Source organism: Phyllopteryx taeniolatus, chromosome 15 (genome assembly GCF_024500385.1).
Source record: "Phyllopteryx taeniolatus isolate TA_2022b chromosome 15, UOR_Ptae_1.2, whole genome shotgun sequence".
Taxonomy (NCBI): Eukaryota; Metazoa; Chordata; class Actinopteri; order Syngnathiformes; family Syngnathidae; genus Phyllopteryx; species Phyllopteryx taeniolatus.
The window spans coordinates 11,601,036-11,628,810 of record NC_084516.1 but is presented as its reverse complement, the minus strand read 5'-3'; the positions used below and the strand labels follow the sequence as shown (position 1 = coordinate 11,628,810).

The 27,775-nt window shown below is 39.2% G+C and overlaps 1 protein-coding gene across 12 annotated transcripts in view; it reads right to left on the bottom strand.

Annotated features, from left to right (window-relative positions):
• Positions 1-27,775, bottom strand: part of vav2 (vav 2 guanine nucleotide exchange factor) — a 196,518-nt gene that overhangs the window by 34,227 nt on the left and 134,516 nt on the right. For 8 of the 12 annotated variants that reach the window (XM_061799997.1, XM_061799992.1, XM_061799991.1 and 5 more), the window contains exons 3-7: positions 19,039-19,097; positions 10,094-10,162; positions 2,607-2,712; positions 1,233-1,247; positions 414-512 (exon numbers count right to left, since the gene is read on the bottom strand). In XM_061799997.1, coding sequence (XP_061655981.1) covers positions 414-512; positions 1,233-1,247; positions 2,607-2,712; positions 10,094-10,162; positions 19,039-19,097 — 348 coding nt within the window. The remainder of the gene's footprint in view (positions 1-413; positions 513-1,232; positions 1,248-2,606; positions 2,713-10,093; positions 10,163-19,038; positions 19,098-27,775) is intronic. The other 4 variants (XM_061799993.1, XM_061799996.1, XM_061800001.1 and 1 more) reach the window with 1 other exon arrangement.

The following is a 27,775-nucleotide window of genomic DNA, read 5'->3' as shown; positions in this document are numbered from 1 at the left end:
GATAAGCGGTGTTGAAAATGGATGGATGTTGTACACACTGCCCACAACACCAGATGCATCTGCCAATGCATCTGATAGTTTAAATAATTAATTAAATAATAAACTGACAATAACTATCATATTTGAGTTCTATGGTGTACCTAATATTGTGGCTGTGAGTATGTGTAATATATGTCAAAGCCCGAGGGATCAGTTTCTCACATGGCGGCCGATCCAGTAATAACCACTATTGATCTCTTCCTGTGACATTTGCGCTCACCAGCGAAGCTGACAATAGCTGACACTTCCATGCTGGGAACAGTCCCACACAAGGCACAAACGGAAGCTAACACCATATTGTGGTTCCGGGATAGTAAAAAACAGAATACAAAAGAAAACCAAATATGTGTGTACATAAACACGTCCTCACTCACCTTCTCAATGTCCTCTAGAGTCTTATAATACTTTGCTTCAGTCTCCTGGATCTCCACTAAGCAGCAATTCCTTTTGTCATCTTCTGTCATGCCCATTTTCTATAACACACGCAGTAAATAACAAATCAGAATAATTTTACTGTTAGGACAGGATGACTGATAGCTACCTCCAACTGTTTTAAGCACGCTACATGACAGGGCGTGCTGTGGTAATAATTATTGGTGAAAATAATAACAACTGTGTGTCCCCCGAACACAACTGCAACAATTACAGTATATGGATTGATAATAGATACAGTACATATTTTATTAGGACATGGAGATAAATTAAAATACATCTGTAACATATACTGTATTTCCACATTTACTCATAAAACTTCATGCAAATGATCACCCAAGCACCCACCAATCTTCCCAACCAACACATGCACACACACAAAATGTGGGATACAAATATCTAAAAGTATCTTTTCACAGCCCTTTATTAAGGTGCAATCGAAAGCAGGTCAATTGCTTGAAGGTAATAGGATAATGTTTATCTACGAGTCTCATTGTGACTTGTGTGGTGGCTGATGCCACATTGGAGTCATTGTAGTCATCCCCGGATGTCACTTTTGCTCCCATGGGCACTGAGTCAAATTTTAGACCAGCTGCCCTGTACATCTAATTAACAAGCTAATTGGCAAGTCATCCTTGTGGGACGCTAATTCTCTTTGTTTTGTGATTGTAAACACAGTGGTGATGGAGTCTGTGGGGGAGGATGGGGGTTGATGGCTTTACTTTGATGCCAGGATTGATCATAAGCGCAGCAGCACTCACCTGCATGTATCTGATCTGCAGCATGAGAAAGGCAAAGCAGTCAAAAATCAAAACAGACCAAGAATAATCACAAAGCACATGAGGAGCTGTAACCACTTAGTACGGGTAACCTCCACCATGGATAGTTTTCTCTGTGGTGTTTCCTTGTCAGCAGGCTTAGACAAAAGCTTCTTCACCCAATGGCGTAGTAATGGTTGCTGTCCTGTGGACTTGCAATGCTCTTACAGCTCCATATTGAGCACTTTTTAGTCTAATAGACCGGCAGACCGGCGTATTTTTTTTTTAGAAAACATGATTTTATAGTAATCCTATTGATGTGTTGTGATTTTGTTGTATTTAGTCAAGTTATTAAGAGTTTTATGAAAATTGGCATCTGATTTATTAGGATCCCATTGTGATACTGATACTCTTTACAAAATACAGTTGAAGTACAGGCTGAAAAAACCTGACTTTTATTTATGGACACATTGGTATATCATTCTTATTCTTTGGACCAGTACATTAATTACATAGTGTATATTTGGTCCGTGGCCCACCTTCCTTTTCATCCACATACATCACACACATACATGACATGTAAACATCATTCTAGTAGGGAAAAACTGTGGTCAGGAACTCAGAGCTCTTGTTGAGACTACAGGTAAATCCAATCTTGCAGCTCTACTGTCTTGCAAATGACCAGATGGGATTTGTTACGTTCACACATGAGGACACTGCACTGACTTGTCTGCATGGGATGCAATGATCTTCAGCGTGTACATCCACAAACTAGCAACAAGTGGAATCAGGGCATTTAATATAAAGCCGTGGTTCTGCTCCTCGGTCACCACGACGTCAGTGTTCAGATGACGCAACTGCTTCTCTTATATTCTATGTGAAAGAGCAGAACTGAAGCACTGAAGACACATCTGGAGAAAACCACCACCATGTGGTTTCCATCTTGCTCAAGTCAGATTTCATGTGATTTTTTTTATTTTATTTGGATTTGTGGCTGCCAGTGTGAACAAGGCCTGAGATACTAGTCTATATTCTACAGATGTGAATTCTGAAAGCTGGTAGGGCAGGGTTGCACCAGTTACAATGCTGAAATTGTATGCCCGCCATCCAAAACGAAGGGTGAGATATGGACCAAGGAAAAACCCATGACATTTTTGTGCAGGCTTGGATAAAGGTATAAATCTAGAAAACTCTCCCTACTTATTATACTTAACATTGTTCTTAATTTTACAAATGCATGAATAATTTTGATATCAAAATTCACACGTGAAGGTGTTCAATTTGGTGCTGATCTAAGAATCAATTAGGTTGGCAGCAGCATAGGAGTGTTGATCACGGAAATTAGATTTGATTGGATTTTTCTCTCAAAGCCCTTACCATGGGTTGTCGTACTTCCACTTTAATAATGTCTTCATAGATGTCATCACCATCGTCCTCACACGGCACACAGTCATAGATGTCATCCTCACCCAGGTCATGCTCACTGGAGAAGAAACATTAGTTAGATAAACAACTTTATCAGGAAAAAGTGCTCTTCTTTGAAAAAACTGTATTTCTAGGGAGCCAGTTATTAAGCTACAGATCACTTGCTTTAATTTTGATGTTCACGCGTCTTTACTGACTTGTGCTAATGTTTTCTTGCTATCCTACCATTATGAGTCAAACCACCGGCATAGCACAGTTTACGGTGGATAAAAGCTTCCACTGGGATAACTTTTTGAGCCGAAGGAAGCAAAGAAATAACCTTTGGTATTGGATCCAAACTGACGGACATCAGAAATAACAAATGACCACATCTTGAAAATAAACGTGGCAAGACATCACTGATTAATAATTGATAAAAAATTAAGTTATAAGTATTAACACTTTTCACCATACACACTTTTCCTGCACTGTGAAGACTAAATAAAAAAAATATGAAAATGTGTGCTGAAATACAGTGTATGCTTTTTTGAAAGTAGATGTAAAAATATCTCATGCCTTCATATGAGAGTGAGACTCATTTCATGCAGTTGTATTTTGTCATTGTTAATAAAATCACATGATGAACATATGGTCTCTGCCTTTGCTGTTGCGGCTTACAATAATCCTGAGTTCACTGTCTGTGTGACAAGGGTGAAAAAGAGAGAAGATAAAACTGCTGTTCAATCAAATATTCAGCTTTGTCTTCATGCTCATGCAGGGCCTGTTTCAAGTTTTAATTGAGGTGGCTTAGTTCACTAAAAATAAGACGCTTCCACTTGCTTCATTAAGGAAAGAAGCTGCTGTTGAATACTGAGAAGGCAGCGTGGGAGGACGACAACCCGCCAACGGTGTCCCGAATTCGTCTTCTCTATGAACTCTCGAAGTATACCAGCCTCCACAGAGACTCTTGATTGACATGGATGGGCATTTCAGGAAACAAGTCAACTGAATATAAAAATGATCTCTCACAGAAAATTATTATAATAAAAGAAAGGTCCAGTTCAAGTATAGATATAAAAGACGAGCAGCATCTCGACGGAGAGTAAGAGGAGCTGGGGAACTGAGTGACGAGAACTACAATTAAAAAGAATAATATACATTTGCCTCTTCTTAGACCAAAAGATATATACTGTATCCATTGATCTTTTCTCACAATAATAATAAAAATGCTATAAGTATTGCATGGCTATATTTGTTACATACAGTATGTACAAAACAGTAGATTTATTCTCAATTAAAATTACAAAAACAATCTTGAATACCAATAAATCTTCCTGTTTCCAGTCATGGGGCACTTACACATAACTGCACAAGATCACTGACTTTTGGAAAAACTTGAAGTATCTGCACCATAACTATTTTTGATAAGACAATATAACATCGACTCTGCAGCCGTGGCCCAATGGTTAAGATCATCGCCTGCCACCGTGGGGGACCGAGGTTCAAGACCACGACTGGAACATCCACCAACATCCCCCGGGCTCACGGTTGCGGTGTCCTTGAGCAAGACACTGATACCCCAAAATTTTCCCTGGGCACTTCAGCTGCCCCCTGCTCCAGTGTGTTCCACTAACGTGTATGTGTTCACTGTGATGGGTAAAATGCAGAGAACAAATTTCATGTGAATGCATGCATGCATGTTCATGACAATAAAGGTGATTCTTCTTCTTCTTCTTTACAGTGCCGTGAAAAGATATTTGTATTCTTCCTGATTTCTTTTTTCTTTCCACGCAAGTCCACCTCTGAATGGTACAAAAAAAAAAAAAAAAAGGTTTTGGAGAGGCCCAGTCCAAGTCCAGAATTAAATGTGATTAAAATAGTGTGGTATGACCTTAAACAGTCAGTCAATGCTTGAAAATGCTCCAACACGAATGAATTAAAACAATTCTGCAAAGATAAGTAGGCCAACACTCCTCCACAGTAATGCGAAAGACTCATCACCAGTTAATGCAAATGCTTGATTTCAGTTATTGTTGTCAAGGGTTTCAGAACCAGTTATTAGGTTTGGGAGCAATTACTTTTTCACATTGGGTTAGATGGGTTCGGACTTTAATTTCCCTTAATAAATAAACTTGTATCATTTAGAAACGGCATTTTATATTTATTTGGTTTGCATGTTTGAAATACTACAATTAAAATCAGGAACTGGGCAAATCCTTTTTCACTGAAGTGTATAACAAATGTCAACAGGACAATTTTCTTAATATTAATTTCATTTTCTTAATTTTCCTAATATTAAGTTGTGAAAACACTGTTTCTGAGTACTTATACACATCCATGTTGCATAATCTAGCAACTTGTGTCACATGTGAACTGATATCGTAGCCAAGGAAGATTTGACACTTTTAACACACTGCTATTATTTTGAACAGTGTATGCGCACACATGTGTGCGTATTCAGCATGTAGAGATACTGTACATCCAGATGTATGCATGAGCATGTGTATGCATCACAGTGCATAAGTAAGGCACAGGAGAGGAATGAAAACCTGAGCACTCATGAATTAGGCTACATTTTCTGTCTGATTACCGCAGTGACAAGCCACAGGGTGTCTTGGGTGTTTGCACGCAATCAGCCAAGTAGCTCAAAGGCCTCAATGACATAGTTAGATTTTAGCGAGGTAGGGATGGGAGAATGACTCACCATATCACTGAGCTGTTACTGAGCAAAAGTCGCCTAAGGTTAGATGCATTGGTTTTCAATGAAATACATATTATGTTTAGTTTCTTTGCAATGTGGCCGGGGCTCTAGTTTCTACATCGAGGAGGAGCTCATGCATCATCCCTAGACTTAAGTGCTGTTTCTTACCAGCTTTAGAGCTGATGCATCCAAATGGAACATTAAGCTAATATACCAGATGTGATTTCAGTGATAATGACACAGTTTAAATGGATGCCTTACACATGGTTTACTTTTCTACAGTCTGGATTCAGTCAGTGGCCGTTTCTGGTATGTGCCATACGTGTGGCTGCACGGGATGGCATTTCGGGGGTTAAATGGTTTTCTACTGGCATTATGACATGTAAATCATTGCCATTTGTGCGGGCAATTTGCTCCCCCTTTTGGAGTTGCCCTGTGTAGAAGAGATGTGGGGGCGTTGAAAAGGGCACCATTCAAGCTTGGACTGCCACTGTCTACACTAGTGTTGTAGAAATGATTTAGATGTATAAAATGCTCATAAAAAACCTAATTAATGCTGGGGAAAAACAACTTCATGAACTTTACAAAAGGTTAATGTGAAAAATAAATACGCTGTGGGTTGTTTGGCCATTTCTGTTCACAAAATAATGTAATATGACTTCAACTTTACAGGTATGATGTTAAATTAAAATTAATTTTGTTATTAGATACCTTGCAGGGACTATATGAGGTAGGCTCCATCTATTTTCGAGCTATTGACTTTCCATGTCAATCTGCCCAAGGGATTAATGGAGCAAAATAAACTGCAGAGGGGGTGACACAAAGAAGCTTGTGACACTGTTTGCTTCAGAATGGAAATCTGTGTGATTTTTTACAGAGGAAAAACTCCCCTGGTGGCTGTGCCCAATACAGCCCCATTTCATGCTTTGTCAATTCCCGGATGGAGTCATTCCAAAGTGACTGTGAGTTAAGGAATATGAAGACTTGACATCACAAAAGTAAGGGGAAGAAGCACAGTCGGGGTTTACCACATTAACCCAGGAGACCTTAATTAGATACAGGTTGTGTTCCAATTGACTGCGAGAGTCCTGTAGATGCATTCCTTTGCTCAGTGCAAAACTACTATTGACTCTAAAAGCTGTACAGGTGAGATTATTCTGAAAACCTGGTGGTCTAATCTTCACTTGACACGATTTGTTCTGACATTGTAATTGAAAAGAGGTCAAGTTACCTCTTATAAATAAGTTGGGATGTAATTTCAGGCTGTGATGCCAATGTGAAGCAACGCTAACGAAAACATTCATCTCTACATTAATTGATGGAGTGGACAATAAAACTTCAAGCAACCTTTAGCAAACCTGAAGGTCCACAATCAGGCCAAGTTGTAACTGAATAGGCCTAGCTGTAACTGAATAGTTAATCAATGTAATTTCATTGAAAAGCCCCCCGTTGAGGTTTGGTTTACTTGCTTAGTTTAATTACAACACATTCTTTCAGATGGCTAATCATTTTTCATCTTAACATTGAGGTGAATGATGCCACTGAGTTCCTATGACAATATTCTGTGCAAGCTGTTGTTTTTAATGATGCCATATGTCCGGATTCTGCATGTTTTCCTCCTTTAAGAGACTCTTGAGGAGTATTATGTCGGTAAAATAGATGATTATTACTCAGGAAGAGTTATCCTCTATCTCATTTTTACAGTTTAGTCATGCACTTAATTCAAACCATGCATCAATATGTCAGACTAATGAAGGTCTTTGAATGCAGGGTTATAACAGGCATGGCTCTTGTGCCACGCGTGTCTAACTGTGTTCAGTGCAGGACCTGCTGATGAATCAGGAATGTGCGTGTTCATTGATGAAACAAAATGCATACATGGTCTTTGTTAAAGGTCAAGAGCAGCCCTGTAGCAAAGCAGTATAATTAAGTCAATAAGATCTACACCTTCTGTTTGTGACTTCAAGTCACACATTCTTTCATTGAAAAACACAAAAAAATTTAACTTTGGGTGCAGATTTTCTGAAGGCACCGGTTAGTTTGGGTCTAAACCAATCAGAGGAAATATGATTTTTGTAGAGATACACTCAAACCCAGACTAAGGCTTGAGGATTCTGACATGTTGGTCGAAAACTGGCTTTATTACATCATAACCAGATGCACTTTTCATTTTGTCTCCTTTGAAAACCAAATCCCAGCCACCATACAAATACATTTTTATCAACTGAGGACTACCTTTAAAACGTGTTATTTTTATCTGTAGAGGACCTGAAAAGGGCCGTCAATTATTTGATTATTATTATTTTTTTGCCTTAACGACAGTAATGCTCTCTGGAATCTGTCAGATTCATTAACACATATTTTATGGATTTTTTTGTGACACATATTCCATAAAATAGACCGTTGTCATGTATGACCATCACACGAGGTAGCACACTGCCTGAAATATCTTAGCGTACCTAATAAGAAAACATTTCAGCGAGCATCAAATAATGACATTTTTTGTTTTGTTTTCTTGTAACCAAAATAATGGTCAGCGATGTAATGGGTGTTCAGAGAAGAATATATAGTGAAAGTTCACGTGTCCCATTATCTGTTATCAATATTCAAGCAGTGAAGAGTAATTTGTTGTTTTTGTTTAACAGTGCTTTATTTCTTTCACATTAGATGAATGTTAAGTGTTTATTATTATATCTGAGGGTGAACTGTTATTAAATTATTTTTACACTTGAATGCATTGTAAAAATTGTAAAAAAACTTTCTTAAACAATTGAATGCACAGTTCATACAGGTTTTTATCGTGTTGGTAGTTAAAACATTTCTACTACTTACAGTATTTCGATTTGCATTTCCAATTTGAAAATGTGTCAAAATTCAAACAAACTGGAAGTTGAAAAGTGTCACAAAATTCACTGTTTGAAATTAGACGTTACACTGTACACTATACTTATGTCCACATTTCTAATTGTATGAGAAACGGCTTCTTCATCTGAAATTTGCAAACCAAACTAATCATTACAAAATAAGGAACGATGCAGAAACTAGCCCTTTCACATCTTGCACAAACGTCAGTTTTATAGATTTGTATTTCTTCGCTTACATGATTTGAGCTATTACTCATATCTCTTGCCACTCTCTATGCAGATTTGAGTCATGTTAACTGCACTCTAATCCTGTATTAGCCTGCTTTGCTGCCTTTTATCTAGAGATAGCACATACTTCTGCTCCCGACAGAATGTCACAATCACACATTCAGTGGATGTATATCTACTGCTCGCATGCTTCCATTTCCTACTCCCTCTTTCCTCCCTGTATCTCCATGTGATGAATGGCACATATCTCACAGTGGGTAACTAAGTATTCTCCATTAATCTGAGTTGTCACCGCGGGAAACACTGCCAAATCGGAGCGGGCCATACGACTCATTTTCACACCCGGAAAACCCACACATCCACATTACAAAAAGCGGGCTCGAAGCCAAAGACTAGTGCTGGTGTCACTATGACAACGGGCAGAGTAACAGAGAGCTTCTTGCTTATTTCATTAGAGGTTGTAGAAAATGGAAGTGGCAAACAGATCTGAAGTCTCACAAAATGTATTATATAGCAAGCCCTTCGATATAGTCAGTTCATCAGTGTTTATTTCAACAAAAAAGCCCCTGAAACCAGGTTAACAATGCTAATTAATAAAATATGAATATGATGGAACCATAGCTGTATTCTCCTCAAGCATTTGGAATTTGACCAACATTTTGGGGAAAAGAAAAGTCCCCCAGAACTTTTACTGAACCATGCGTGACATCATGCCAAAACCTCAGCGTACCTCACGGGACTTCACTCCATCATTAACTCTGGACGTGGTTTGATGTGAGTTACATCTGTTACGCAGTTCACCTTTGCATTACACCACTAATGTTTAACTTATGACTTTAGAGTTTATTGCTTTTACGTCTTAATATTTGGACGACAGTTATGTTAAAATCTGACTTAAATGAAGTTACTAAAGGTTTTATGTTAAATATATTCTAGAAGTTATCATTTATTTGCTTAGCTTGCATTAGTATTATGGACGATTTTAGATGTCTCGCCTTCAAAAAGATGACTCAGCATCATCCGATGGAAGGGCGCCTGGACCAAGGACGTGATCGGATGTGGTCTGGGACGTGACAGGTGTTGGTCCAGTGTTTTGTGTTGTGTCTTATTGTTTAGAACATTATGTCTGGGAAAAACCCTCCTATTTTCAAATAAATGCAGGAGCGACGGGAGAGATTGGTTAGAGCGTGTTGAGAGGCTGTGATCTGAAAAATCTCCCATACGCCCTCCTCATGAGAAAAAGAAACCAGTGTCTTCATTCCTTTTGTGTCTATTTTTTATAATGTTGGGTAAGATAAATCCAACATTTTATGATGGTAACAGTTTTACAGATTTACCACGGGGAAAAATAGTTTTAAAATCGGAACAAATGAGAGGCATGCATCACAGAAAAACATTTCCCAGGAATGTTTTTACATTGTATTCCGAAATTGTTTTGCTGCAGCCTCAGCATGAGCACTTGAGTGCACCTAAGAAAAAAATAGGGAAAGCTGCTTTTTACACCATTTGACTTTATAGTTTGGAGCGGGGCTTTGCATTGGATTATGTTATGTATTGTATGGACAGGGAGGTTCCTCCAGATAGTGAATGGGAGTCACTTCCATTTTATATGTGACATATACATATACAACATATTTGTGCGTGTGTGTAACAGAATGCCAACTTACTCTGCCAGCTCCTCAAGACTTCTGTACACATCATCTTCATTCAAGGCTGTGTCCTCTGTGGGAAAGGGTCTGAAACACAAACAGAGACAGTGTAAAAAAAAAAAAAAAAAAAAAAAGTAATAATAAAATAGAAACACTTTTCAAATGGTGTTTTATCTCTGTCAAATTGTCACTCCCCTGTGCAACACAATCAGGGAAGAAGCCCATCCATCCATCCATTTTTTGAGCCGCTTATCCTCACAAGGGTCGCGGGAGTACTGGAGCCTATCCCAGCTATCATCGGGCAGGAGCCGGGGGTACACCCTGAACTGGTTGCCAGCCAATGAGTGTGCCAGTGCACACAAACAAACACTCACATTCACACCTAGGGGCAATTTAGAGACTTCAATTAACCTACCATGCATGTTTTTGGGATGTGGGAGGAAACCCACGCAGGCACGGGGAGAACATGCAAACTCCACATAGGCGGAGCCGGGGATTGAACCCCGATCCTCAGAACTGTGAAGCAGACACTCTAACCAGTCGGTCACCGTGCTGCAGGGCAGAAGCCATCAGTCATAAAAAAACACTGTCAAAACATGTCAGCCCACTGCTCATGACAGATAAAAAAGCAACTTGTCATAGCCAACTTGGAACTGGAACTGGATTTGAGCAGGAGAAACATCCTTTTTCTAGACTGATGGATAGGCGCCAGGTATTCTGGACATTTCAAGGACTCTCAGAGGCAATGAAGAACAACATGACAGAAAACAGGAGATTCCTACAGATTATTTGTCAACTATGATGGTTGCAAGTCACACAGCCAACAATAAAACCACAGACAGTAAAAATAGTGCTGCAAATCATACATTTCACTTTCTTGTTGACACAGTGACGATAAAACTACTACTCGAAGTGAGAGTACATAAAAATTTAATGACTTAGTGATGAGCTCATTAAACATAGGGACTTTATTTTGAATCTTAAAGATGTCTGCTCACAGCAAATATTCTCAAGTGCTTGATTAGATCTTGGTTGGTTTTGACTTTGTTCCCAGATGAGCTGATTGCTACAAATTAAAACCTATTACTTCAATGTCATGTGCAATTCAAGATGATTAAAATCATTAAGGTGATAATGTCAACCACCCTACTGAAATTGAAAAAGCACTGTTGATATCAATGGTATCTAGTCACTTAAGGTTATTAAAAATGTCTCAGTTGGTAGTATTAGGATTTCAAATGTCTGACTATTTCACTTTTATAATTATGTCTGTAAGAGCTAAATGTTTTTATTCTGTCATTCTGTAGCATCTAACTTAACTTAAATCATAAAGAAAACCACCATGCAGCTCAGATTAGACAAATTCCCTGAGAAACTCACTTGGCTTGAAATCATCAAACTTGAATGCAAATTTAAACTATTTCAATTGTTTGACCATGCACAATGTGACTTCTTCAGGGTGAATACTATGTACATTTACATCATGAGCGACCATTTTGGTTTATCTAAAAATGTTAATATTCAACAAAGCCAAGCTACCTTTCTTGTTTGTTGGTTTATACAACAGGGAATCACTGCAGGTACGTGTAAACTTATATTTATAAGGTAATTACACAAACTGAATTCATTATAGGGTGGCACAGTGGGCGACGGGTTAGTACATCGCCCTCAGTATTCTGAGGACCCGGATTCAAATCCGACCTCGCCTGTGTGGAGTTTGCATGTTCTCCCTGTCCCTGTGTGGGTTTTCTCCGGGTATTCCGGTTTCGTCCCACACCGCAAAAACATGCATGGTAGGTTAACTGAAGACTCTAAATTGCCCATAGGTGTGAATGTGAGTGCGAATGGTTGTTTGTCTATGTGTGCTCAGTGATTGGCTGGTGACCAGTTCAGGGTGTACCCCGCCTCTCACCCAGAGTCGGCTGGGATAGGCTCCAGCACTTCCATGACCCTAGTGAGGACAAACGGTATGGAACATGGACGGATGGATGAATTCATCATAGCCAGAATAGCATTTGACATCACTGGTGGTGAACTGGAGAACATGGCTCACATGTTCTAGTTCATCTCAAATGGGTTTAAAGGGGCTGGATTTGGGGTTTAGGACTTGGGACGGTTAACAATTTCTACAACAAATTCAAGCATGCCTTTATAGTGCTGGCTTTGTGCACAGGGGCAGAGTCATGTTCAAACATAAAAGGGCCTTGCCTAAACTGTTCCACCAAAAGTTGGAAGCAGAATTGTCTAAATGTCTCAGGAGGCCAAACAAATTATATTTATGGAGATATAATGGCTTGAGCCCAATCCTTTATTGCTTCATCAAATTATTTAAAAAAGTGACTCTCGAAACTTAAGTCATATAGTAAAGCAAGGGCCGGCACGGTGAACGGCTGGTTTGCACATCTGCCTCACAGTTCTGGAGACCGGGGTTCAAATCCCAGCCCCGCCTGTGTGGAGTTTGCATGTTCTCCCTGTGCTTGGGTGTGTTTTCTCCGGGCACTCCAGTTTCCTCCCACATCCCAAAAACATGCGTGGTAGGTTGATTGAAGACTCTACATTGTCCGTAGGTGTGAATGTGAGTGCGAATGGTTGTTTGTCTCTATGTGCCCTGCGATTGGCTGCCAACCAGTCCAGGGTGTACCCCGTCTCCCACCCGAAGATAGCTGGGATAGGCTCCAGCAGCCCGCGACCCGAGTGAGGATAAGCGGTAAAGAAAATGGATGGATGGATACTAAAGCATGGATGAACATAAATGCACTAAATTAGCAGGATGGATTTGTAGGAATTATGCAGTGGCAGAGCTCAAGACTGTTTGTTTTAAATTGGAATGCGTCTAGTGATATGAAAATATATCAACAGTAACTTCACTCAATAAACAACTGTTTTTATTTGGTCAAGTGTGTATATATGTATATTTTAATGACATACAGCACTCTCCTCACGAAGAGTGACAGGTATCATGTTGACGAGTTCTCAGTGAGATAACCAAAGGTCAGCCATCCCTGTCATTCATCACACACTCTCTCACACATACTGCCATGGAAAGGTCAAGCAGCCCAAGCTTTCTCTGAATCATAGTTGTATGTTATTTTATCATGATAAAAGTGCTTTAACTTCATTCAAATATTAATTGTGAAAATACAATACCAAAACTTCATGTGATTTATGCAACGCTCATCACTACTGCTATGAGCACAACACAGCTCAGGGTTCTTCCTCCCGAGCACAATAACACACCCACATTTGACGACCCCCTCCAATGAAATGCACACTATATTATAAGTTATTAATGGAGTCCCGGAGGGCAAAATTTAATTACATAGTAGTTTGTGGGGCCGTGCCCTTGCATCTATCACCTCAGTGTTGTTTTGCGGACCCAAGCACTCTCTAATGCTGCTGTTTTCATTTCTCCTAAATGGTGCAACAAGGTGCAATTGAGCTATGTTTATAATTTCATCAGATCTCCTCTAACAGCGTGTCTCCTGGCTATTCACCGTCATTATTGGCTATGCAGCTAGCGTGTTGCTTCATGCTTTTTTCAAGTCTATACACTGTGCTACTTTACTTTCCTCAGAAAAGTAAACTGTTTTTTGTCTCTTTTTGGTCTAATGATTCGGCTGAGGCCCTCCTTGTAAAGAGTGTGCATTTTCTACCCGTGTTTGGGTGGAGTTCCCAAAAATGCATGTTAACTGAAGAATGCAAGGTGTGAATGTGAGTGTGAATGATTATTTTTTCCTCATATATCCCCTGTGATTTCAGAGTAGACCACACCTCCCACCCAAAGTCAGCTGGCCATGACCGCAATGAGAACAAATGGTATAGAAAAAGGATGGATGAATGTTTTCGTAAGAAAAGTAATAAGACATTTTTTCATTTTAGGTTTAAATGTCAACTATTTTATCTTTAATATACCCTAAACAGGCGGCACGGTGGGCGACTGGTTAGAGTGTCAGCCTCACAGTTCTGAGCCTGTGTGGAGTTTGCATGTTCTCCCCGTGCCTGCGTGGGTTTTCTCCGGGCACTCCGGTTTCCTCCCACATCCCAAAAACATGCATTAATTGGAGACTCTAAATTGCGCGTAGGCATGACTGTGAGTGTGAATGGTTGTTTGTTTGTATGTGCCCTGCGATTGGCTGGCAACCAGTTCAGGGTGTACCCCGCCTCCTGCCCGATGACAGCTGGGATAGGCTCCAGCACGCCCGCGACCCTAGTGAGGAGAAGCGGCATCCATGTTAAATAATTTACATAAAGCAACATTTTCAAGGGCAACATGTGGTATCCCCTATCCTATTTTAGCCTCATCAATATCTATACATATATTTTTTTACATTGTACCGAAATATTTAATTCATAGATTTTATAGTGATACATCCATATGTACCAAGACATACCAATTTTTGCTAAATTGCGATATTTACAACCAGTAAATGCAGATGAACATACTTTAGATTAGCAGTTCCCAACTTTCTATGCCCTGCTCCCTAAGACAATTTGTACTATGATCCAATCTGCACTAAAGATAATAAAATAATAATAAATACAATAAAGGATAAAGATAATAAGTTCAAATTCATACTAAATGCAGATTTTTATTTTCCATAATCCCTGAAAATGTGAAATGAACAGTGATCAATTGCCCCTTTCCTTTTGATTTGTCTGATATTTAATTAAATCTGTTTCAGCTTTCGCTGTTTGACATTGCCTGTTGTTTTGTTGTACAATATTATTGTATTGTATCGCATTGACCAGGTTATATATGGCCTGTTTCAAGAGATTTGTCCTGTGAAAATAAAGTAATCCCATTATCCAAACTCTTGCAGGCTTTGCTTTCTCACTGCCAAACCCTTTTTGATTAATACCATAAATTTAACAAACCCCTAACCATGGTGGATTTTCTTCACTATCCATAAGGTAAATTCCAGCATAAAGGGATTTGTTGGCACATATGTGCAGGACATAGGCACAGTGAGCCGTTCGAATTGATCAGCCACTGTCAGAGAGCAGAACAGCAGTGTAGTTATTAGATGGGGATACGGCTCAAATAGGCGACCATGGAACCAGCTTCACGTCCCTGGATGCAACTTTGGTTCTGTAACGCTCAATAAATCACTAAAGCGCGAGCCAGCCTGCACACGTTGCAACTTATTCCCTGTCCTTTCCGGGCTTTTAAATACGGTCCGGGAGCTTCCTTCAAAGTCACCTTTCCTGATGAAGAACTTCACTGGGAATATAAGGGTTTGTAGCAACATTTCTTGTAGAATTATCTATTGTTACATATTGTTACGTATATATATATACATGTATATATATATATGTATATGTATATATATATATATATGTATGTATATAGTGTGGCAAAGGAATATAAGACAGAACAGTACGATACAGCCAATGGATGAAAAAAGCTCTTTTTTCATTTATTAATTATCGTTATTACTGTAAATATAAATGCATAGTCCTACATAAATCAACATGTTATCTAATGATAATGTAGAGCTTTATCTACTAGGAATTGTTATTTTCAATCATCACCCTAATTATGATATATACCGTATGTATACAGTATGAATTATGATTACATTGATATGTTTTTGTCAGTTATAGGAATAGTTGTTGTGGAGGTAAAAAAAAAAAAACATTTACAAAGTAGTAAGTCAGTCAACTCATTGAATTATGGGCATAATGATAAGCATACATTATTGAACACATTTGGCTGTGTATGGGGAGGGAATTTTCAGAATTTTGATTACATTTATATTATCTTGTATAGTTTTTTTTCCCTGTTTGACTTATTTAGAATTTTTCCCTGGACCTACTGGGAACAGAGGGGACAGGACAAAGCAGATGGCAGCAAGCCAACAGGGAGCCTTCCTTTCCAAGTGGAGCTGGCATCACCGATGCGGTGATAGACACATGAACTACCAAGGCCACAATGCTCTGAGCCGACATCAAAGGTGAGATCAATGGGCCTCGACAGAGCGTCAATAGGCATGTCTGTGGCATTGATACAGGGAGATTTAACGGAGCCACGAGCTCTCTGGTCACTCTAAAGATCAATGTAGCCTATGATGTGCTTTCTGTAAGCATTATTTGAGACAATAGGGCAATTGTCTGGTAGGAAAACTTTCAACTTAAGAAGCTAAGACTAGAGAATGTCTTTTCTAAAATATTTGTGCCATGTCAGATTATGCCAGCTCACCCGAGTCATGTTTATTACCTCTGCCAAGCATGAAGGCGATTGTGTTTCTACCACCATTTGGTGGTTGTTAGTTATTTAGCAGGATAATGCAAACACAACCAATTCCCATCAACATATGTGGAGGACTGTTACTAGGCCTGAGGAAGACGCCATTTTATTTCGATCCACTTCCTTTAACCTGGTGGAGGTCTGCACTCTTGTGCCATTGTAGTATTTGCATTTTCTTTAACAGCTGTCCAATTATAGGTTATTATTACTTCCCCTTGATAGAATTGTATTTCTCATTTTCTTTTGGGCTGATTGGCTTTTCGCACTACTCTCTGCCGCCTGTTCTCAACACAAAATTGTCATAATAAGCTGAAAGCACTGTAATTGGGTGACGAGATATATTTTGGGTTTGGTTTGAATAATATGCTAACTTACCCCAAAAAATGTTTTAATGGAAAACTATTGAATATGTATGTCAATCCAAGATATAATGTACACTAACAACAACATTTTTGCCCTATAGGCAACTGTCACATGCACCAAAGCATTCCATATTATCCACTGACCTTTAGCCTTCAGAGAACGTGTAATATTTAACAGATTTTCTTGAGGCCAGGGACCAAATGTGACCTTACTTAATGGAGCCATTGATTCTGATACACATATATATTTTCTTTTTTCTTAATCTGATGAAAAGCGGTTTATCTTAAAGGTGAAGTTTGCTGTTTAACTAAAAACTATTTTTGTCATTTGTATTAAAACTGTTTGTATGACCATAGAATTTCATTAAAATGATCTTTTGAAAAATCATCCCTCTCTGACCCCATTTTATGCCTCTAATTTAATTTTAATTATTATTTTAAAACTTGTCACAGCGTGACAAGAATAGCCAATTAGAGACTGTAGAAACAGAAGGCATGACCGAATAGTGTGTCAATCATTTGCACATGCATATGCAGCCTCGCGGGGACACAGAGCAGCCTCTTGCAAAAGGAGAGTATTATAGTTTCTCGGATGGATTATTGAACTCCGGTTAGCATCAAAAATCAAAATGAAGGACTTCCTTTAGGCAGAGATGTGAGGAGGCGGGGCAGAGAGTGAAGTGAGGCTACATTCAAAGCTTGCTTAGCAGTTTGAAAACTGCATACTCGACCTTCAAGAGGGGTTACAGCAGGAATGGTCAGTTACTTTTCCCAAAACGTCACATGAGAAACTACAGAGGTTGTCAAGGGCCACACCACCATGCTAACATCAACTGTGTTCAATACAACATTCATGTCTTCATATAAATCAGTACATTATATTGTTTTGATAAATTGATACTTGTGTATCCGGGAGGATCTCACAGTAGAGCCGCTGCTCCTCTACATCAGAAAGGAGCCAGATGAGGTGGCTGGGGCATCTGATTTGGATGCCTCCCGGACGCCTCCCCGGTGACGTGTTCCGGGCATGTCCCACCGGGAGGAGACCCCGGGGACGACCCAGGACACGCTGGAGAGACTACGTCTTTCGGCTGGCCTGGGAACGCCTTGGGATCCCCCCGGAAGAGCTGGATGAAGTGGCTGGGGAGAGGGAAGTCTGGGCATCCCTGCTAAAGCTACTGCCCCCGCGACCCGACCTCGGATAAGCGGTAGAAAATGGATGGATGGAGGGATGGATGTTGATACATGTGATGTTAGGTTACATAATATAAATAATAATATTCACATTAGAATTATATCACAATTCAATCAACATTCAAAAAAAAAAAATGTCTACAGTATGGACACATTTTTCTCAAATCAAATCATATCAAAACCATGCTTCCTTTTATGGTGTATTTTTAATCACACATATTTTTTTGTTTTATTTTGACCTCATAACGCTCTTACGAGGGCAGTCAGAGACTGTGGATGAGCCCGAAGAGGCCCATGGGCCATATCCTGTCCAGGTCTGGGTTTCAGGGAACTTTTGTTTTTGTTTAAGTTAATTACTAAGGTACCTAATATTCTACTCAAACTCATAACCACTGTGATAATAACATCCAATGAGCATCTAGAGAATTTTCACTGTTAATAAGGTTTTACAAATTAATTAATAGTACACATAGCTCAGGATTAGAGTTCCAAGGTAAGTGCGCTTCCACTGAAGTCAAACATGCATCGATTTCATCACCTCACAGCAAACAGTCAGTGTGAACAGCCAGAAGTCAGCAGCTTGAGTTGCGTTTATTAATAGCAGAAGACACAAGCTCGCTTTTCATTGTCTCTCTTCTCGCTTCATTTCCTGGTGTGGCTCCTAATGTGCGTGCGCCATCAACTCATTACTCAAGACAGATAAAATGGCTTTTTATGTGGTGCTGGAGCTCCGGAGCTCCACGCCGACTGAGAAAATGAAGAGGAATCAGAAGCCCATTTTAGGGCTGATAAAAGTAGTGTGAATGATTTTCTTTCTCTCTTTATTGTATGAGAATAATGGTGCTGGTGTGTACTGGAGTCATCTGGCTGAGGAGGCAACAGACATCAGGGCTTGTGATTTTACATTTCTCCGTTAACATTAAAGCACTGTGTCAGTGAAAGGTGAAAATTAAGAATAGTTAATTAGTTAGTTAGTCGCGAACAAGATGTCAGTCACTGGCCTTAAGTGTAAATTAATTTTAAAAGAGCAGCTGTAGAGATTAATTCTCACTACTTTTTTCAGTAAAAGGTGGAAGCCATGCATTGAAATTATTTCCCTGACGGATGGAGAGAATCCTACTTAGTTAAATAATCAATGATGAGTGCGAAATGAGATTTACCTGATGCCTTTGATTTGTGCAATACTGTGGTGGGAGATCCTTGACAGAGTGGAGATCACCTGAAACAAAGAGAGATAATAGATCACATACACTACACTTGAAACAAGATAATAGTTTATTGATAGTGCAGTCAATATAATTCTGGATAATGTGTAATATCGAAACTGGGAAATACTTCAATGACTGACAACGCAAATAACGATCAAAACAAAACAAATACAATACAAAATGATCGATCTCCTGGATAAGCAGTGGGCATAGCTGGATGAGAATAAGCCACAAAGACAAGAGCTTTTGAAAATGCAAAATAATCACTGAAACACTGACAAAAAATTTTTTAATTTCAGAAGTAAAGAGAAATGACCAGAAATCTCCCCCAAAATAAAAATAGTTGGCATCAATATGAAATGACTTTCACGGCCAACTATCAATCGTAATCTCATTGAGATGACACTTTATATAATTGTTTATATAAAAAAGTTCTATGGTCAGCTATAATGTTACAGCCATAAGAACCGTTGCTATTTGAGAGTCATTAACAAACTAAAATTGGTCATTTTCTGAGAGATTGTGTGCAAATGCTGAGATGCTGACAACGGACTGCAAAGAATGGAGGATGGTAGTTACCGGTAATATATTTCAGCATATCATAGAAATATGCAGATCCCTAGGCACTATAAACACAATAAACAAGTATTCAGCAATTTGACTGGATGCTTGGTAGGTGGTACGAGGTGATGTAATGGTATCTCTGCCACATCGTCTCTTTTCAGTCCTTGGTCTCGCCTTTGATGATCTTGCAGACAAAAGTCCAATATCTCCAAACCTGTGAGTGCTTGGATTGAGAAAACTGATAACTCACTCATCCGGAACCAGACGCACATTTTGTTCTGTCTGTATATTAATCAATTGAAGAACTGAATTCTTGATTATCTGCCATTACAGATCAATATTCATGTACGGTATAGTTCCCCAGACACATATGAACAGTATGCAAATGGTCACAGCATGAGTAATGCCTGTATCATGTCCATATCAGATATAGTCTTCTGCTTTTCAAAAGTTGTGGTTATGTTGAGCAGTGAGATAGAATTGCATTGCATTATATTGAGAAGAGTTTCTACCGGCGCTGTATTTCTCCATCACCGCAAACTATAAATCACAATTAATTCATTTTAGGGATAGATGAGCAGATTCAATTGTATGTAATCCAGAGCAGTTGATTTGTAGATTCGATAGATTTGAGACTTTTATACTTTATGCTGATTGTCACTTTTATTGAGGCTCTAACTCAATTTACTCAAGGTTTTATGATATTTCTCAGTTACAGGAATAAATATGATACCGATGATGATGAACTACTGTATGGATATTTCTCAAAAGTTTGCATCTGCATGAAATCACATTGTATGCAAATCGACTGCAAGTGTCCTAAAATCCTGCGTATTTGTGTAAATGTTTCATTCATTTTATAATTAGTAAAGTCTTGGTTAGTTTGTGCCCAATTGCTATAAGTAATTTAGTACATACATGGTTAATATGTTCGTGTTCAATTAAGATGATTGAATGCTGCCTTTAAATTTCATGCAAGAGCTCCTTTATGGCTGAGGACTACAGATGGCGTGCTTGCACGGTCTATAGATGTCAAGTTTGGGACAATGATGGAATCACTACCATCCATATACACACACAAACACACACACACTCACAAACACACACACACGCACACAGATTCCCCAGATCAGAAACCCTGCCACTGACGCCTCATTAACCACTCGTGGGTGTGTTTCAGCTTACAACACCGTGGCAATGCCAGATGCCTCCTCAACGAAGAGGAGAGAAATTGTTATCGCAACCACTCTTGCTCGGCAAGTGTCATACATAGCCTCTCATCACTAAGCAAACAATGCATGGATCTCAAAGCTGGGAGCATTTCAAATAGTCAATGTGAAAAGACAAAGGCCACCACTTCAGTGCTCCTTGTCTTAAGTGTCCGCATTTAAGTTGATTGTATGTTTAACAAGCTGTTTTGCAGAAGGGTGTCTACACTGAGTATTCATCATATTTATACCCATCCACTTGAGGAAGGGAAACGTTAACAAGGATTCTGACATCATATTAAGTGATTATTTTCAGCGTGGCTAAACACGTGTAATTGTCATGCTTATGCTTTATAGTTCCAATATGGGGCCAGTCCACCAGTATACAATGCCATTATGCATGTGAGCAGATTTTTGTTTTTCTCCAGAGCAACAAAGCAATGACAAAAAAGGGCACTTTCATTTTTTTTCTTTTTTAAATCATGATGGATAGTCATTTTGCTGCCACATGGAAATTTGGCGTTATCCAGTTCCCCATCATCATTATTAGGATTAGTATTAGTATGACTGACATGGATGCCACAAACTGCAAGAATTTAAATTAGACAGATAGGCAGATGATCATATCAGGCTAACCACAGCTGGGCCGTGAATCTGTTTGTGTAAATCCAGAGAGGTCAGAGCAGGGCCAAAGCCTACTTGGCCTGCGGTGACAAGACTTGAGTGTGCCAGCATTGAGCGTCTTCGGGTGATTTACACATATCGCAGGGAAAAGTCTATTCAAATTAAATCTAGAGTGTCCTTGACGTTTAGCAAGTAACACTGTCAATTTTTCATCCAAGTTTGATTTGAAAGGCATGTCTTGGACGTGTTGTTGGTTTGTTCTGAAGCCTTGTGACGTCAAAAGAAATGGTAATTTCCAATCGGTTTGCTATGGAATGTGTATGATGTGTAAGGTTGGGCATCGTTTGAATTTGAGCGATTCCGGTTCCAAACGATTCTCGATTCCGATTATATTAAGGGGTTGGGTCAAAAAGTTTGCGTAATATATTTAAATAAAGGGTGTCCAAATTATGAACATCCATTTTCTTAGCAGCCCGCAGCATAGACTAAAATGAACATTTGACTCGGGGTTCTTTATGACCAGTATCACGGTCAAACCTATCAACTAAAGGACAAGGTGTGTGAAACTAGCCCTATTGACTTAATATTCATAAATTATCGTTTCAGCTAAAGTTAAATATAGCATTGTTAAAATCGTTATTTGGGACTGTTTTATGTGCAAGTTTTAACTTGACTTCCTGTTTTAAGCTTGCAGCCTTTTATTTTGAAGGGTACGCCCCGGAACTCAGCATTTTGGCACGAAAAGCAACTTCACACGGCACCGGTGATTTTTATTTATTTTTTAATGCATGGAACCAAATGCTATAAAACGTTGATTCCTTTCCTTACCCACCGATAATGCACAAGGTTAGTGTTTGTCATACTGTGAGACGTTTATGTGAATTTTGTCCCAATTCATTGTTATGTAAAGTTTTAATTCACAGTTAAGCTTTTTTTTTTTTTCTTTTTTTTTTCTTTTTTACCTCTCTCTTACGTTGGTTTGAAAACTAAAATAAATGCTAAAAGCCATCAGTGCAAAAGTGCAACCAACCGTTTACCTTGTTTGGTGTCTCAATATCGGCACAGACTATTTTATTGTTTCACTCACCCAATTGACTGAGAGTTGACTTCACTGAAGCTCCGCGGGGTGTAGGCTGAGGCTCGGAGCGCGTCAGATGCTACACATCGTGAAAGCCTCCTTTGCACAATATAATCTTATTCCAAGTGATGCACTGAGGCGACTGGTCATTCATTTTAACAAAGTTAAGACACACTTTTGTTTACCACTGTTGGGCACAAGCACATCTTTGTGCGCATTCTTCTTCTTCATTTGTTTTTCCCACTTCTTTGTTGGTTTTCACGGAGGACTAGGCATCGAAAGTGGGAACCAACATTTTTTAATTTGAACGATTTGAACGTTCCAAGCAGTTCTCGATTCTCGATGCCCAACCCTAATGATGTGGTCTCACGTGACAAGTATTTCACTATCAATTATGTATCTTAATTGTCTCAAATAAAGGATCCATTTAACTGAAGAGAGACATTTGAGAAACCAAATATTGGATCCTGTTTGCGGGTAATGTGACTTTAGACTACTGTATTTGCAAATCCCAACCATTTTGTAGCTTACATGAAACATTGTATTGGCAAAATATTTTAAAAGATCTAACAAAAGATTACAAAAATATAACTTCAATAAAGAATAAAATTGGCCAGACCAGCCCGTTTGTCCAAATGTTAGACAATTCATCATTGTTTGGAAAAAACTGCCAGTCCTAGCAGGCAATGAGACTCTTCGCTGGAAAATTTTCCAGTTCTAGCACGCTATACCAAAATATATATAATCCCTTTTAGATTCTGCTGCGATGACGTTAAATTGAGTACCCTGAAGCCAAAAAGCTGATAAGTAAAAACAATGTTCTCAGTTACATTCAACAAAGCATTCCTTCACAGGTTCATTGATTCAATAAACATTTTGGTGTCAGATTTCTTTTTGTGAATTTCAGTCCTCCTCAGTTTCTGTGATCCTTCTCACGTCGAATATACTTTCCACACCCCTTTTCTGATCCTTTGGTTCAGTCAGAGCTTGGGAGTCTTTACACGTTATTAATTTCCCTCTCATCTCATTGTCCCCACGGGGTCTTAATGCTGTGGCTAGCCAGAGACTAAAGCTTCTTTCACCCCTCTAGGAATAGAGAAAAAGACACAGCAGAGGGATAGCTTGGGTCCCCAAAGTCCAAACTAATACATTACCTTTTCCAGCAACACCTAACCCCATTGCAGTTCCCTAAACCACATTTTTGACCCTGTTTATAATTTAAGTCACTCATAAAGGTTTCCTGTTTTTGCACAAAAGCAACATGCAACGTTTGCAATTGAGTTGTTTTTGTGCATGTGAGAGCAAATATGTAAACCTGCAACAATGAGGTCTGACTTCAACTGGCGTTCTGAGGGTTCACTTTAGAGTTATAAATTCAGCTGTGGTGGCTAAGGTCTTACAAACAGTAATGCAAGGGTATGTGTCAGTGGGAAATGGGATGGAAGGAAAAGTGTTGCATATATTAACTATAAGTGGATGCCAAGTGTTTGGAAACACACTCCACTCTTACACGTTGCCAGACACACCGCATGTTCTCTGTCCCATGGAGAGACAATCAATGTCTTAAAGTGTGCAACCAACAAGAGGACACTCAGGGACATATTTCCCCTGGTCACCATGCCTTAGCAAATATGCATTCTTCTCAGTTTGACTCAATTTAAGTCAGAATGCAAAGACATCTCATTATATCTGATTTCAATGCAAAAATATGACCAGAAGAGCTATTGGCAGGCCATCATCGCCGCCAATGTAGTTTTTATTAGAGACAGTCACGGCACTGGTACATCTTGCACCACAAATCAATGCATGTGTTGAAAGTGAGCCAGCATCATCCGTTCTGCTTTTCCATTTCCCACATTGTGTTCCTTTTCCAATAGCTCACACCTTGATAGTGTGATATATTTATGAAGTCTTCACACTTTGATAGGACAGCATGGGTCTGCTTAGTCTGCTTATGTTAGCCTGCCAAAGTAGAATGTAGAATACGGCAAATGAGAAACATAGAGCTGAGAACAGATGGCTGAGTGGGAACCCTGCATGCCCAACATAAATAATAAACAGACAGAGGGGCAATGGCTTAGCCCATGTGTTTGTGTCCTACTGTCCCACTGCCTCCGGGAGTTTCGGCATTCTCTCATTGTCTTTTTTGACACTGGTTTCAGGAATTCTCTTTAATCTGTCTGTCATAGTTGGCTGGTATTAAGATGATATAGTCATAAATATCCCGTGTGCTTCCTCATAGTACAAAGGCCACAAAGGGATGAGATCCCTTATAAATTCATGGTGGATAAGCATAGTGTAAATTGACAGTTGACAGCCAGGCAAAACAAAATAAAATAAATAAGATGCCAACCAACAAAAACAAAGAAAGTCTTCAGAGACATGATGATACACTGGGAGGCCCCTGTACAGTGGCGGTTTCTGGCATGTGCATTATGTGCAGATGCACAGGGGGCCATTGCTGTGGTAACAACAGGCCCCAAAACAAAACAAAAATGCTACATGAAATAGTTTTATTTTGTGTAATGGTATGACATATCAACCATTGCCATTCGTATGGGGAATGTGGAATGTAACTTTTTTGTGGAATCGGCCTCTGCGTTAGAGGGTTGCAGTCTAGAGGTGGGGGTCTTGGGGAATGATGGGAAATCTAAGTTCACTTGCCATAAACACGGAGGGAGAAGAAAAGGTCAAAACCATCACGTGCACAATTTCCAAAGAAAAGAGTACAAGAAACAAGCAAAGGATGCAGGTGTGAAGACAGCTTTATTCTTCATGACAATAGTATTTTGGTAGTTGCACAGGAAAGGCTGAGAGGGACTCAAGCTTTATTTGAGTCACTACATAGAACACTAACCTCTCACGGTGTAAATAAAACGACAGCACGGGGAAACAACGTAATTCCTGACAACTATTTACAAAATGCTGGTCGGTATGTATTTTTGTGGGGTTCAACCTGAAATTGTTGATAACATTTATGACCCGCTGTGATGTCTCTTTTATTAGCCGCGGTCCAAATGTTTGCTTGATTACTTTAGGTATTTGCTTTTCTTAAATTATTTTTATTTTTTTTTAAAGTACATGTATAGGACTACTGAACATTTAACAGTAAAAGCATTTAATGTGAAATTAAATGGGCCCTCCGTTTTATTGTTTATTGATACTTTTCCTGTCTTGATAGTTAATTATTAACATGTAACAAAATGTTAATTTACATACGCTACCAAAGCATGTTTAATTTAAAAAAAATCATTTCATCGCAAAGTGTGAGTGTGTGTTGGTGAAAAAAAAAAAAGTAATCAAAAAGAAGGAACAACCTCAACAAGTGTTGGTCAGAGAAGAATGTGAGAAGAATAACCCAATACAGTAAATATTACAATTTTTTATTAAGGTTAAAGTAGATTGTTTTATCGGCTTTACATTTTAATATCAAGTCATGTACTTAATTATTGTTAATCATTAAAAATCTTAAAAAGTGAGATGACAAATCCAGGTTGCTCTAGAAACATACCAAAATGTATGTTGTTATACACTAAAAGACACAAATGGCCAGTACAATGATTACATTGTAAGTGGGCTAAATACTGTATTGGTCAAGTTGCTACAGTAGACTTCATCCACTGACCAAAAAAACAAGCAAACAAACAAACAAAAACAAAAAAAGTACCGTGTATTCTGGTAGAAAACAATATCTATTAATTAATTAAAGTCTTCGTACAGTGCAAATAAATATGACTTCCAAATTTGACACACAAAAGAGAAGAGTGTTCTTAAAAAATCTGCCAAATTTGTAGGTATAACTTGATTTTGTTACTGGAACGTATTGATGCATTTCCATTCATTTCAATGGGAAACATTACCTCGGTTTACGAATGGTTTGAGTATCAAACGGGGTCACCCAACAATTTAGGTATGTGGTTCCACTGAATATACAGTAAATAAACAAGTTATTTCAATACACTGTGGATATATTGCTCCATCTTGTTAACGGAACGGTGATTGTGTCATATACTGCCTGCAGTTCCATTATTGTAGCCGGGAGGGCGCTTTGCGTTCTCTCTCTCTCTCCCCTCCCTTCTCTGTTTTCAGCACCTGTCTCCAATCAGCCTTATCACCACCGATATATAAACCTGCCTGTTCTAGGAAATCCTCGCCGAAGTATTGCAGTTACTTTCAGTGGTACCACGGCCCATTTACCTCCCGTAAGTCAACCTATTCCTCGTTCTCTTTTTGACTCCTTGTCTTGTTCCAGTGTGTTTTCCCCCCGTTTTCCTGATCCACGTAATTCCTGCCGCCAAGTCAACCGCCTGTCTTCACCACTGCCTGCCACCTGTCCACACCGCCGCCTGCCAACCCACCTAGGACCACCGCCATTACACCTTTCATCAATAAACTATTCATCCTTTCACATCTGCCTCCGACTGCTCTTGTATCCAGCCACACTCTATTCGTGTCAGATTGGCCCCAAAAATCCTGATTGTGTAAGTCCAACCATTCAGTATTGTGTAGTTCTGTCTTTCATGTTATCAGCGATTATCTTCAAACATATACAATGTATCTAGAAATAAATCTCTGAATTCACTTTACATGGTCTTTAAATAAATAAATAAAAAGATAGGAATGCAAGCAAGCGCAAACTTTGAGAGGTGTTGTATCCTAACCCATCCACTATAGGCACCTGCATACATTTCGTGGGTCAAATCCTAAATTGATTAGTCTCCAATCATCGGGTCATGTTAAAAGTTGCTCAATGACATCAGGAGCTTAGGCCTGCATAAATCCTGATTTCAGTCAGGTTGGCACTTGCCACATTGCACTAAATCCCCTCAAAGCAGACTTTTTATCCGCTTGATTACAGCCGATTTCACTGTACAAGAAAAGCCTCTGGTCTGGCCCGTGTGCCAAAAGGAGTGTTTTTGACCGAAAGACTCCATCAAACATTGGTGTCGCATGAAATGACTGTTAGCCTACAGAGGGCACTCACTCCACACTTAAACTTTACTGATAGAACTCATCATGGATAGAAACTGTTCACGTGAAGGAGATGACTTTGGGCACACATCCTACAACCAGTAGTAATATGAATTATTGATGTGATTAAGTGCTGCGGGTCAATCTGAGTCTTGTTTAGCTTTAGGACCTTGAACATTGATTCAAGCTTAAAGGCAGAGGGGCAGCAGTGCCTAATTTGTGTAAATTGTACTCCATAGATTGC